At 31.9% G+C, this 15,120-nt stretch overlaps 2 protein-coding genes across 2 annotated transcripts in view; both read right to left on the bottom strand.

Moving 5' to 3' along the window:
* The window catches only part of LOC111618915 (lysosome-associated membrane glycoprotein 5-like), a 13,145-nt gene extending 6,086 nt beyond the window's left edge, over positions 1 to 7,059 (bottom strand). The window contains exons 1-6 of the mRNA XM_023360543.1: positions 6,151 to 7,059; positions 5,529 to 5,614; positions 2,134 to 2,185; positions 1,943 to 2,061; positions 1,755 to 1,874; positions 1,572 to 1,671 (exon numbers count right to left, since the gene is read on the bottom strand). Coding sequence (XP_023216311.1) covers positions 1,572 to 1,671; positions 1,755 to 1,874; positions 1,943 to 2,061; positions 2,134 to 2,185; positions 5,529 to 5,614; positions 6,151 to 6,184 — 511 coding nt within the window. The 5' untranslated portion in view covers positions 6,185 to 7,059. The remainder of the gene's footprint in view (positions 1 to 1,571; positions 1,672 to 1,754; positions 1,875 to 1,942; positions 2,062 to 2,133; positions 2,186 to 5,528; positions 5,615 to 6,150) is intronic.
* A 692-nt stretch (positions 7,060 to 7,751) lies between these two features.
* Positions 7,752 to 15,120, bottom strand: part of LOC111618913 (macro domain-containing protein CT2219-like) — a 41,401-nt gene continuing 34,032 nt past the window's right edge. The window contains exons 7-8 of the mRNA XM_023360541.1: positions 9,374 to 9,447; positions 7,752 to 7,839 (exon numbers count right to left, since the gene is read on the bottom strand). Coding sequence (XP_023216309.1) covers positions 7,756 to 7,839; positions 9,374 to 9,447 — 158 coding nt within the window. The 3' untranslated portion in view covers positions 7,752 to 7,755. The remainder of the gene's footprint in view (positions 7,840 to 9,373; positions 9,448 to 15,120) is intronic.

Raw genomic sequence — 15,120 nt, 5'->3', positions numbered from 1 at the left:
GATAAATAGTTTGTCAAATTTTTATTCATAAAAATGCAGTTTCAACTGCTTTTTATTTTATAAAATCCGTCTTCTTGCGCCACCAGAGGGCCTTTTAAACAATAGGTAGTCTGTTAGCGTTGGTCAGTAGTAGTCCAAATTCAATACGAACGTTTGTTTCTTGAAAATTTGATCACGATTTAAATACAGCATTTGCTTTTAATATTACCGATATGTCATCGAAAAGAAAACGTGTTGTATTATCATTAAAAGACAAATTAAAGTATTTGTTTCGATTATCCGGATTTTTCCGTATCCGGACTACCTTCATCCCCAATTAGTCCGGATAATCAAGGTTCTACTGTATATATATATATACACAAACACATACATACAGGTGTCCCTCATACAACACTGTTTGAAAATTAGGGATATCCTCTATATAACACAACTTCTAGTTTTGCTCTAACATGGTTTTGGAAATCATCTGTACAAAATTTCACAATTTTTAAGTGTAAACTTCGTTATTCAATATTTTTTTACTTCAAGTAAGAACTAATTACAATTATTAAATTTAATAAGATGGTGCGTAATGTCTAACTCTAGTGCCAAATTACTCAGGATTTAATAATTATTGGTAATGGTAATGTAGCTCTAATTTAATTTGGCATTTTAATATAATCATTGGGCTTTGAGATACAGTAGAGCATCAATTATCCAACTCAATTGGGGACTCAAGTTGGTCGGACAACCGAAAAGAATGAAAAAAATACATTATTAGTATAGTATATTAGTATATCCCATGTAATTAGTATATTGCTCTTAACCTACTTCGTGTTGAATTTTCATCAATGTTAAGCATAGCAAATTTTTTTTAAAATAATAATCGTCACTATTGTATCGTTAAAAATTATTTTTAAATTATTTTATTGCTCACAAAACAAACAACCACTCATAATTAGAAAATTAAGTCTCGTTTAAATACTGGTCTCCCTTTCATGGTCAAGCCAGTGTTGCCAGCTAAAACACACAAAAATTTAACAAAAATAATATTAAAGTAGCCAAGACATACCCAAATATTGTAGCGCCACATCACTAGTGGACATTTGAAATTTGCCGACTAGAACGGTCGGTTAACCGATGTGACATTTAATTGGGGGTCGGATAATCGATGCTCTACTGTATTTACGTATGTATGTCACAAATCCAACTGTAAAGACTACTATATACAGTCACTTCTGTTTAATTGGGCCAAATCTCAAAGAATGGAAACCAAACTAATAATAATCTAAATGCTTAATTGGGACAGTAGCAGAAAAGGAATTTATCAATTTTTGATATATTTTAGAGATTTTTTGAAAATATGTCAACACTACATATACTAATGTGGTGTAGGCCTAACAGTTGGTGGAGACAAAACAATTCTGTCTTTTGCTTGGGTGGTTCCGTTTTTCCAGAGGGGGGGGGGTCAGTGTAGTGGGATGTATCATATCAGAATCTCATTTGAAGCGGACCTGAATGCAAGCTATTGACCCTGCTTTTTAACCCTGTTTATTTTTCAGTTTATAACTAGATATTTTAATTCCACTTACCATTTATTGCTTCATCAAACAAAGGTATAGTAGTATTGTAAAATAATTCAATAGAACTGATAATCCAATTGTCTGGAACTTTTTTGTCTTTTGATGGAACCTGGTATAAAAAAATAAAAATATGTATAAAGTTCACCATAAAAACAGATTTGAATTATTTATATTATATAAAAAGCAGCTCACTCTGGTGAATATCATGCTTAAACGAAAATCTGACCACGATAATTCTAATACTGGATTATCTGTCTGACTTTCACATGTCCCTTTTGTTCTTGCAGTATCCGGTAAATTGACCGAAACACTCTAAAAGTAATTTTCGATGATATATTATGTTGTGTTTTAGGGAAACAACAGATAAATATTAAAATTACCAGATCTCCTCCTTGACTAGGATATACAATGGTAAAGGTGGCAAGAAATTTGGCAAGAATACATATTTTTCCATCCAAATCCCAAGCATGGAATGTAAATGCTGGTGCCACTTCTTTGTCTGGATATAAAGATTACGTCAATATTTATTAAAAGAAAAATTATCTGAGTATTAAATGATAGACTAATTTACCAAATGGTTCATTTGATGATGATGTAGAATCTTCACTTGTCAATTGTTTTTCCTGAAAATTACAAAAAAATGAATTACTTTTATGATATTATTATTAAAAGTTGTAAGGCCAAACAACCACCTGATTACATCGGGCTACTTTTCTACAATTATATTTAATTACTAAATAATTTGTCACTAGAGAGAGTCATTAGGCACTATCTCTTATTAATTTAATAAAAGATGGTTCCTAATACCTCCCTCTAGTTAAAAATTATTTAGTAATTAATTAAATATAATTGCGGAAAAGTAGTTTGATGTAATCCAGTGGTTATTTGGCTTTACAAATTTATCTGGTTTCATGTTTGTTTATTAAAAGTGTTATTAAAGAATTAAAAAAACCTCTCTCATAGGGACCACATGTATAGCTTTCAAGCCAGTTTTGTCTCCTCTTTTGTGTATAATGATGCATTATTGGCCAACCCCAGCCCTTTAATTATATGTACAATAATTCAGAGATCTCCCTAACATTGAAGAAATGACTAAAATTTGTGGAAATGTTTTCTAATTGATAATTAATTCACATGATTGGTAAGCAGGCTTATAAGAACAAATTCATCTGCCACTAATACTGCTAAAGAAATCCATGTAGACAATGTATATGATGGGGGAGGGGATCAAGGCAAAGATGTAATTGTTGCAACCCTTCTCCATGGTACACATGGACAGGCCCATATGAAAAAGTTAGGCAAGTTCAAAAATATCAAACAATGATGATAACATCATACATAATGTATACAATATACAGAATTTACTTTTTGGTTATTTAATATTTTAAATTTTATTTTAAAAGAAATTTTATATACAGTAATGTATTGCAAATACAATAAAATATGGAAATATTCTTTATTGGAATGCTTTTAAATATACTAGACTCTGATAAATTATCTGAGATTATAATAAGCATTCATTTCATATGAACAGAATTAGCATCTCTCAAAATGTGTAAGTTAATATAATAACAATAAAAACAATAATAATAAATAATTACAAACAGCAGCACAGCACAGTTGCCAAAATGATCCACTGGAACCTTTGCAAAAATTACAATTTGCCCTCGCTAAGAACTGTTGGGAACATCAAATCAAAAAGTTGCTGAGAAGAAGCAAAGTTTAAATCCTGAGGGACTTTTGAACTTAAACAGATAAAGTACTCAAACACACCAGATATAATTTTATGAAAAGGAAGGTCTCATTACTTTCATTGCTAACTGATCTTGAGGTTTGCATTTGGTTTTGTAAAGGTGTGGATTAATGATGTTGTGATATCAGCAGAGTTGAAGAAAAAGAACTGGAAAAGACTGTAAAAAACCAAGACCCAAAGAGTAAAATACAACTGTAGCACAAACCAGCAGTGATGATTCCAGTGGTCATCAGCACAATGGGTGCTGTACTTAAGAACCTGGGACAGCACTTGCAATGGTGGAATGTCGAAAAAATTAACACCTGTTGACAAAAGACCATGCAGCTTGGATCAACAAACATCTTACACTGATACATCATAACATCTTAAGTTCTTGGGAAGAACTTGATGCAGATGAAGGCTATCATCAACCAAAGAAGCAGCTGTCATAATAAAACAATAAAAAATAAATATGTAATAATAATAATCATAATTAATAAATTTTCAAGTTATACATCTTTTTTTGACATTAAAAGAACATGTTAAAACATTTTAGAATTTTCACTATTTGTGGTCTTATTTATTTACACTGATTATTATTAAAATTATCAGTTTAAGTGAACCCCTGATGAGATTACAATTATTCTAGTGTAGTGTAATTATTTATAAACAAAAGTACATTTGAGCTCTAATGACTCATTTTAAGAGGCATAAATTTTTTTAATTTGTTTGTTTTTGAGAATTTATAGTTCTGGAGATGAGCTAATAAGGCTCAAAAGTGCTTGGTTTTTAAGTGTTTAAACTCCCTTCACTATAAAGCATGTTTTATTACATTAAATACAATTAAATTTTCTTATTATAGTTAGAAAAAGGAAAAGAAACTGGATTGGGCATGTTTTAAAAAATAAAGGAACTGTCTTAGAAAAAGGAACTGTTATAAAGGGGGAATGATAGATGGAAAAGAGGAAGAAGACGACTATCATTACTAGACAATTTTAGAGATGGAGAGAGATGTTCAGAGCTGAAAGCTAAGGTGAGGATAGAGAGTGATGGAGAAGAGGATAATGCTATACTTCAAGGACCTGTCACAAAGACAAAATACTATAGAGAGAGAGAGAGAGAATTATAATTAAACCACATTCACTAACTACTTACGTTAACTAAGAAAGAAATTAATAAATGTAATAATAATAAGAATGCATTCTTTGTATTTTTTATTAATTAATACAGTAATTATGTACATTTTTAGTCTATGCTAATTGTTTTCTATAATAATCAATTTTTTCACACAGTTATTTTAATTTAGTAATGTAATAGCAATAAATTATAAAAACTTCTTGTATATAAAAGAGATTTGGTACTTTTATTAAGATGGAAAAAATTTTTTTCCATGATTATTAAGTTGTAAATTGGGAGAAAATTTATGAATAATCAACTTAATATAGTGTCAAAAGGTTCATTTATCATTATGGATACAGTCCATCCATTAATTATGTGTACAGTTTAAAGGGAGGAAGACTTTGAAAAATGTATATCATTGTACACAATAGGGAGGAAAGGAGTCAAGGCATTGTCTATATGGACTTTTTTATTTTAATAATTAAGTAAATCAGTTAACCTATTAACTTTCTTCCAGACTTAGAAGAGAAGCACTGATCATGAAATAATTAAAATGTACTTTTCTAGTAGTATTAGTAGCATACAAATTTGCTCTTATTAGCCTATTTACTATTTATATGAATAAACTATTAGAAAACATTTGCAGAACTTAATTAAGTCATTTCTTCAATATAGAGGTCCATTAAACTATTGTACTGTACATGTAATTAAAGGGGAGGAGGTTTGCTAAAAGTACACGTAATTAATGGGCGGTCCTATAGGCTAATAATACATCATCATCCTATTAAAATTAATATATTTTATATAATTTTTACATTTTGTTATATAAACTTGAATATAAAACAAAAACAATTCAAGATACTAAACAAATTATTACATTGCAGTGTACCATTGCTACTTGTATTCATTCAGCAATGTGTTAGTCACATGTATCTTGTATTGATCTATGACTTAAAGGATTATTTATTGATTTTTAAATATTTCAATTTTAATATAATAATATAATTTTGATATTAAAAATGTTGTATGTGTTTGTTTTTATTTTATTTTCCTTTTGTTTTTTTGTAACTGTATATTAAGAATGATGAATATAGTATGAAGTGTTAAGACTTTACCTGAGAGGCAGCACTTGGTGTTATGGCTTCCATGGTAGCTTTCTCATTGATTTGCTTATCCAAACTTAGATCAAGAGTTACAGCAACTAATTAATTAACAAAGAAAGAAAATGTATATTTTAATTTCCAGTTTTAATTGCATTTAGATTTTAACTAGAGAATACCGAAAAAACGGCGAAACGAAATGATACTTGTACATGTATCATTTAATTAAAAATATATAGGAAACAGATGCCCTGTATTTATAACTAGACTTTTGTATATATTAACTATGAAATAATATAATTATATTAACAAAAATAATAATAATAATTCTAAAATATACTCGGTATATTTCTCAATACGGCAATGTAAAGAGGAGGAGGAGGAGAAAATCATTAAAAAATGCGCTATTTTTAAGCGCATTGTACATTTTAATTGAATTTTTTCAATTATATAAGCACGTAAATACCAGAAATCGCAAATTAATTCGTATAAATCTGTAATTTTCTTCCAAATCGAAAGAAAATTCTCCCGCAAAAATATAGCAGGCGGCTAATAAAACGAATCTTTCCATTTCTAGTGTTTATAATTGGAAAATGATGCGTGACGTAACAGAAAAGATAAACAACGAAATAAATACCAGAAAATAGTAAAGGAAGTATCCAAAGCACCATGGCGATGGCAAGAACAGATCAAGCAATCCACAGAACCATTTCCTTATCGATCCTCTTTCAGCACCGTCTCTGATGGTGAAACGAAGCAGCACACATGCTTACGTCATAGATGCAGAAGGGAACGTTGCTTTAAACAAATTATCTCCCGGTGAATTGTTAATGTGCGGGATGTTGAGGTTACGTATCAGATTAACACTAGGCGCGTTACTCTTGTGATTTATACAGATTTATTTTGTAATCTGTATCACGTGCCACTAGATAACGTCACGATTTCCCGCACTCGATTTTTTTTTTTACACGGAATACGGTTATACGTGTATTATTCGTGTGTTTTAGTGTGCGAATTAACGAATTATGAGCTCATAATTAATAAATTTAAATTTTACTGGATACTACTTAGAACAATACGGTAATTGAGTGTGACGTTTATAGTATTGTTTTGATTTATTAAACTCTCGCGCTTCTATGACAATTGTTTTCGTATTGTCTTAATTGCAGTTCGTTTCTATCGTTAATGCTGAATTATTATTTATATTAACATTATTTAGCAAGTTTGGTTTGACCACGATGACAAGTTTCTCGGGAATTTGGAAGGAAATAACTGAAAAAATTGTGAGGCAACCTTATCTGCAGCCTTTCGTGATAGGCAAGACGCAGTCGAACCTCCAAAGACGACCATTTTTTTTTTATGTTCCAATCAGTGGCCATTATTCAGAGGTGTGACTGTATTAAGTAGGAACGTCTACTATCCCCATAGTTCCATTAATTAAGATGCAACTTATAAAATTGCGCTTGTGCGAATAACAATTTAAACCTGAAAAAGTAAACTTATACAAATTTAAAAATCTCAATAAATACATTTTGTCTATTTTTCTCGTATTAAATAGAGCGCTCAACATCTTCAGAAAATTTTTGTAAGCCAAAAATAATGTGAAGAAACTTAAAGTTTAAGCATTATTAAACATAATTTAAGACACTTGAAATAATACTTTATTCAATTTAATCATGTTTATATTCACTTGTTCATATTTATATTAACATAATTCAAACCTCAAATTTATGAAGAAATTATTGTCTGTCTTCAATATTTATTTATATATAAATCTGAATTTACTATTTATAATCATTAAAATTTACCACAAAAACAGCTTATATTTTGTTTTATTTACTACGAAAATATTACAAAAAGTTTAAATACATGCATTTAATACAACTTTATATTTTTGTTTTTCCTTAATTAAAAACAATCCAGTAACAAAAATATTTGGCACAACAAATTGACAAATTTTATGATAAAATATTTATTAAAGCACAGCTGTTGAAAAAATTAACAAAATACAAATTACAATTTAATATTTTAAATTTTTTTATGTACAATACAACACTTTTTATTTAAGGATTTGGTCTCAAATCCAATCTAGATTGTAAGAGATATTTTCTTTTTAGATTAATGCTAATTATGTGCTACACATAATTTAATTAAGTTGCAAGGAAAAAATATATATATGTTAGTTAAAAATACAAATCAATTTACTTTTAACTTAATTTATTAAATCTGATATATATATTTTTTATGCTGGAAAATATTCAGCCATCAATCTATGATAAATTTTTACGTCTTCTTTAAGAAATAAACAAAAGATGATTCGGTCAATCTGAAAAAAAAGTTAAAACAATATTAAAAACTATCTTCTTACCAAATTACTGAAATGAATTGCACCATCAAGAACCTTTAAAATTCAGATCACAACCCAAACTTCAGACGCACTATAGTGGAGCATAACCAGCATTTAAACACCATATATAAAGAAATTGTTGGCATACGGGTACCAAACTTACATACAAGAGATCCAACATGATATATGTTATTATGCAATGGGAAAGACAGGACCGACAAAAGTAGAACCTCGGGTGTATACAGTGTTCTGGTCAGAGACAACAGGTTTGAAAGGGACTTAGATTACATTGGTTCCATCAAATGCTCAATACAAAAGAGGTGCAATAACATTGGTACAACATTATAAACAAAAGGCATACCAGTGGCCTGTCCATGTATGCTACTGACCTCTAAAATGCCAAGTTAATAAGGCAGTCCTGTACCTTTATAAAAACTGGGCAATGCTAACATATATTAATTTCTCTCTGCCATTAGTTATGATATAAAAAAAATTNGAAAATATTCAGCCATCAATCTATGATAAATTTTTACGTCTTCTTTAAGAAATAAACAAAAGATGATTCGGTCAATCTGAAAAAAAAGTTAAAACAATATTAAAAACTATCTTCTTACCAAATTACTGAAATGAATTGCACCATCAAGAACCTTTAAAATCCAGATCGCAACCCAAATTTCGGACGCACTATAGTGGAGCATAACCAGCATTTAAACACCACATATAAAGAAATTGTTGGCATATGGGTACCAAACTTACATACAGGAGATCCAACATGATATATGGTATTATGCAATGGGAAAGACAGGACCGATGAAAGTAGAGCCTCAGGTATATAGTGTTCTGGTCAGTGACAACAGGTTTGAAAGGGACTTAATTACATTGGTTCCATAAAATGCTCAATACAAAAGAGGTGCAATAACATTGGTACAACATTATAAACAAAAGGCATACCAGTGGCCTGTCCATGTATGCCACTGACCTCCAAAATGCCAAGTTAATAAGGCAGTCCTTTCAAACGGATCTTATTCAGAACCTAAAAGCCTTAAAAATATACAAGACCAGCATGACTGGCAAATGCATTAACTTTAAAGATGGTAAAACTGTATCATATGTACGGATATACTGTACCTTTATAAAAACTGGGCAATGCTAACATATATTAATTTCTCTCTGCCATTAGTTAGGATATAAAAAAAATTTTTTGTATATGGATTATAGTTATATATTTTATGATTTTTATATTGTCTACCATTTAAATTTTTATATATGTTATGTGTTGTTCCAAATTTTCAAATATATTCTATTCTGCACATTCTAATTTGAAATTTGTTGGTTAAAAACCTGAAGCAGACCTTTGGCAAGGTTGAAAATGTTCGTTAGATGTTTTCATTAAATTGTGTTACTGGATTTTGAAGGTTCTTGATGGTGTGTTAAAATAATAAAAATTTAAATCAATTTTTTGGGGTTTGTATCAAAATATATTCAAGTAACTTAAAAATAAAATCTCTCTTACACTGTTAGCATTTTCATTTAACCATTTTCGAACCACATCAATTGCAACATGAGCTGCTTTTTCATTTGGATATCCTGTAGAAATATATTTATTAATATAATTACAAATCAAAATTGTGTTAAAAAAATTTATATAAATTTAATTTTTTCAATGCTGTAGATATTACAGAATTTTTCAAAATACATGCTGCATTTTTTATTCAATTCTACTCCTAAACCTATCAAAACTCACTGTTTTCGGTGTGTATATATTTGGTTGGTAAGCTTGGAAAATACGAGGGTCGTCCCAGAAGTACCCAACCTGACATAGATGGCGGTACTTGTTTGAAAAAAAACTACTGTGTTCGAAAGTATCAACCTTATAAAGCTTAAGTTTGAAGACGTTACGTTGTATAGTATTTTTTTTGGCAGCCATAAATAGTGAACAATCTCAGTGAATTTGTAAACATGGAAAAAGTTTGTCATCATTATGTGATACAATACTTTCATTTGAAAGGTTTCAGTCCAACCAATACTAAAGCTGAGCTAGATTCTACTCTGGGGGAGTCTGCTCCCTCGTTTACAACAATAAAATATTGGGTGGCAGAGTTTAAACGAGGCCGTACGAACTGCCAAGATGAACATCGTAGTGGTCGACCAAATGAGGTGACCATGCCAGAAATGGTGGAAAAAATCCACAAAATGGTATTGGATGACAGTCAACTCAAAGTGCGAGAGCTAGCAGACATGGTAGGCATTTCAAAAAGTGCTGTACATCGCATTTTAACTGAAAATTTGGACATGAGAAAGCTGTGCGCAAGATGGGTGCCGCGTTTGCTCACAATGGGACAAAAACAGCGTCGTGAGGATGTTTCAATCGAGTCTTTGGCAATGTTTCGCAGCAACAAAGCCGAGTTTTTGCGTCGATTCATAACCATGGATGAAACATGGGTCCATCACTTCATACCTGAGACGAAAGAACAGTCGAAACAATGGACTGAAAGGGGAGAATCAGCTCCAAAGAAGGCGAAAACAGTTCCATCTGCTGGCAAGGTCATGGCGTCGGTTTTTGGGATTCACCCAGGAAAAACAATCAACGGCAAGTATTATGCAAACTTATTGCAGCGCTTGAGTGATGAAATCAAGAAAAAACGGCCACATTTGGCGAGAAAGAAAGTGTTGTTTCATCAAAACAACGTACCAGTTCACACATCCGTTATTGCGATGGCCAAAATCAATGAGTTAAGGTTCAAATTGCTTCCTCACGCACCCTATTTGCCAGATTTAGCCCTCTCGGATTATTTTCTCTTTCCAAACTTAAAAAAATGGCTTGGTGATAAAAGATTTGCCAACAATGAAAAGGTGGAGTCTGCAGTTGATGGCTATTTTGAGAAGCCCGACAGTTCTCACTATAAACAGGGGATCGAAGCTATTGTACATTGCTGGAAAAAGTGTATCAAGCTAAAAGGAGACTATGTTGAAAAATAAAGATGTTTTACCAAATTTTTTGTGTCTTCTTTGTTAGGTTGGGTACTTCTGGGACTACCCTCGTAGCAATCATATGAAGATATTTTTGACACATGCTTAAGTCAGCATACAGAACTATAGTTGTTATCCTTGAACTATCCATTTAAGGCTGTTTTTTTTTTAATATAATAGTATACCTAACCCTTGATTTATATAGTACTCAATTTCAGTTTAATGTGTTTAAAATATTCTTCAGTATCTTAATTTTAAAACAATGAAAGTAAGTATTTTAACTAATAAAATTAATATTTAAGCTGTGTTAACTATTATGTTACCATTAGTTTCAACATAAACATTCAGAGAGATAGGATTTTCCATTTTTTACTACAACACATCATTATGACTTCAGACTGTAAGCAAATTAAATTTTAATGCAGTTTGGAAAATTTATTAAAAAAATAAAATAGAAAGAATAGAAATTTTATTCAGATAAAATCCATAAGATATTCTTCCATCCTGGTTTTTTCTGATTAATTTATTGGAGATATTGATTTATCTCCAATAAGTTATTAGAAAAAACTGGGATGGAACAAGCAAGTAATGGAAGTAACATAAGATTTTCAACTAAAACGAGCATTATTTACAGTGAAATTGTTACAATGCTGCAATTTTTTATCATCTTTTAATTAAAAAAGTCACACAACTTCCAGAGAAAGACACCACTAAAATCCAGACCAGATATGGAAGGCTTGGAGGACATGATTTTTTGGAGAGTCTTTCCACCCCAGTGTACTCCTTGCTCCTGTACATTGTATTTCTTCTGATAACAAGTGAGTCATGCCAGTTATCTAACTCTGTTTTTGAAAAAAATTTAAATTGAAGTTTACCAGAAGTTCATATATAGTTTAATCAATGTCTCCAGGCTATAAGCTTTCCATATCTGGTCTCAATTTTCATCTATCTAACACTGTTCTTAAGATTAATGAAGGACAGACAGATGGATGACAGTGAGAATGTATAGGTCTGCAATTTGAAAACTGCAGCCCAAAACAAAAGGAGGAAAATTGTTTATTTATCAACAAGCAAAGAAGATACAGAATGAAATTTCAATTCTGATCATTTTATAATAGATTGAAATGTTCCATTTTTTATTATCTCTCCATTTTCCATATAAATGTTAGTCACAATTTATAGTACATATAGTTTTGATTTTAAATGGAACAAATTTACCATGTAAATTAAGAGTTTATATAATATATATATATATACAAGGTGTGTTCCATAAGTAATGCGACCAAATTCATAAAAAATTATTTATTGAACATATTCTTACAATTAGTCAAAAAACTTCAAAACAGCACCCTTCTGCATCAATACATTTGTGAAGGTGGTGTTTCTGGGCATGGAAGGCATTCTGGAAGGCCTTCTCTGGAATGTCCTTTAGAGCTGATGTAACATAAGCCTTGATGTTTTCAATTGTGTCCCAATTTTTGCTTTTCATGGCCCCTTTTAAGTGAGGAAACAAAAAAAAGTTGGTGGGAGCCAGGTCAGGACTGTAAGGTGGCTGCGGAACTAATGGGGTGTGGGTCCTGGCCAGGAAATTGTTGACAGTGAAGGCGCTGTGGCTTGGCGCGTTGTCGTGATGAAGTTTCCGTGTGTCCTTAATGTCACTTTGGCAGCACGCGACTAGGATTTCAGTCTTTTGAACACTTCCAAGTAGAAAGCTGCATTTACAGCGGTCCTGACAGGTACGAATTTGTGGTGGTTAATGCCTCCGACATCAAAGAAGACAATTCGAGAGGTTGATGGACATCCACTGTGGGGTTCGTCGGTGACCTCCTCTCGGCCATCCTTAAACAACTTGTGCCATCAAAAGACGTGATTTGGAGAAGCAATCACTCCCAAAGGCCTGCTGAATTAATGTAAAAGTTTTGGTGTCGGACTTCCCAAGTTTAACGCAAAATTTGATAGCGTAACATTGCTCCACAAAATGATCCATCACTTCGTGTTACATCAACTCAAAATGGGGTTGACGGAAACGAACGTCCTCACACGCTGGCAGCTTGGAGGCAAACGAGACCAGGCGAGTTTTGAAGCTAACACCCAAACCATCTAGCACAGCAGGTTAGAACTAGCTACAGCATATCGTCATGTCATGAAAAAATTAGTCTCATTACTTATGGAACACACCTTGTATAAAAAAAGAAAGCTTTAAACTACATAGTTAAAATAGTCTAATTTTTTAATTATTATAATTTTATATATAAACTTACATAACATAAAAACTTAATTGGTATATACCAATTAAGTTTTTATGTTTCGTAAGTTTATNTTAGTTTTATATTTACTTTTGAATTGCTAATGATGCAAATCCAAGTTATAGTTAAAAATTAATAAACTTACCAGTTACTGTTGTATAGAGAATGTTTATTGCCCATTCCATTGTTGCCTTTAACATTTAATTGTCATAAGCACAGAAGTTCATAAGTCAAGGAAATGTGTATGTATATATACAAGGTGTGTTCCATAAGTAATGCGACCAAATTCATAAAAAATTATTTATTGAACATATTCTTACAATTAGTCAAAAAACTTCAAAACAGCACCCTTCTGCATCAATACATTTGTGAAGGTGGTGTTTCTGGGCATGGAAGGCATTCTGGAAGGCCTTCTCTGGAATGTCCTTTAGAGCTGATGTAACATAAGCCTTGATGTTTTCAATTGTGTCCCAATTTTTGCTTTTCATGGCCCCTTTTAAGTGAGGAAACAAAAAAAAGTTGGTGGGAGCCAGGTCAGGACTGTAAGGTGGCTGCGGAACCAATGGGGTGTGGGTCCTGGCCAGGAAATTGTTGACAGTGAAGGCGCTGTGGATTGGCGCGTTGTCGTGATGAAGTTTCCGTGTGTCCTTAATGTCACTTTGGCAGCACGCGACTAGGATTTCAGTCTTTTGAACACTTCCAAGTAGAAAGCTGCATTTACAGCGGTCCTGACAGGTACGAATTTTTGGTGGTTAATGCCTCTGACGTCAAAGAAGACAATTCGAGAGGTTGATGGACGTCCACTGTGGGGTTCGTCGGTGACCTCCTCTCGGCCATCCTTAAACAACTTGTGCCATCAAAAGACGTGATTTGGAGAAGCAATCACTCCCAAAGGCCTGCTGAATTAATGTAAAAGTTTTGGTGTCGGACTTCCCAAGTTTAACGCAAAATTTGATAGCGTAACATTGCTCCACAAAATGATCCATCACTTCGTGTTACATCAACTCAAAATGGGGTTGATGGAAACGAACGTCCTCACATGCTGGCAGCTTGGAGGCAAACGAGACCAGGCGAGTTTCGAAGCTAACACCCAAACCATCTAGCACAGCAGGTTAGAACTAGCTACAGCATATCGTCATGTCATGAAAAAATTAGTCTCATTACTTATGGAACACACCTTGTATAAAAAAAGAAAGCTTTAAACTACATAGTTAAAATAGTCTAATTTTTTAATTATTATAATTTTATATATAAACTTACATAACATAAAAACTTAATTGGTATATACCAATTAAGTTTTTATGTTTCGTAAGTTTATATATAAACTAGCAGACCCCACCAAGCGTTGATGTGGCTCAAAATGTATCTATTATAAATGTATAACACTTCCCCCGTGGGGGGAATTTTTCAAAAAATCCCTTCTTAGTGTACATTCTCTTGATGTACCCTATTAAAACGCAATCAAAAACGCAAAAAACCACATCTAAAATAGTATAATAGAAGCAGAGTTCTTTACCGTAAGCCTTAATCCTGTCCATCTCCCCCCAGTGGGAAAATTTCGACATGTATATTATATAAAAACATGTGCATACAGTATTCGAATGCAGCGTTGTGTCAGAATTTCAAAGGAATCGGTAGGAACAAACGAACATTACATTTTTATTTATATAGATAGATAGAAGATGATTTGCTTTAGTTCATTTTCACAGAAAAGCAAACTTAGTGCGTCGTACTCATAGCGCCATCTGTTGGACATAAAAGCCTTAACCTAGATTCTATATTTTAATTTATATGAATGTTTAACGGAATAATATACAGCCTATGTCCACCCTGAAATTCCATTCTAAATATTGGTGAAAGAATTTTTGAAATCGGCTGAGTAGTTTCGGAGATTACTTGCTACATACAAACTTACTTACAAACATTACCTCTTTATTATAATAGTATAGATATTATAATAATTAAAAAATTAGACTATTTCAATGAACTATTTAATAATTCAAAGAGATGAACAAACTCCTAATACCTCCCTCTAGTTAAAAAT

The sequence above is a fragment of the Centruroides sculpturatus genome, unplaced genomic scaffold (genome assembly GCF_000671375.1).
Source record: "Centruroides sculpturatus isolate CEXI.00-Female unplaced genomic scaffold, Cexi_2.0 scaffold58, whole genome shotgun sequence".
In the NCBI taxonomy this organism is placed as follows: Eukaryota; Metazoa; Arthropoda; class Arachnida; order Scorpiones; family Buthidae; genus Centruroides; species Centruroides sculpturatus.
The sequence above is the reverse complement of the archived record's forward strand: the minus strand, read 5'-3'. Positions and strand labels throughout refer to the sequence as shown.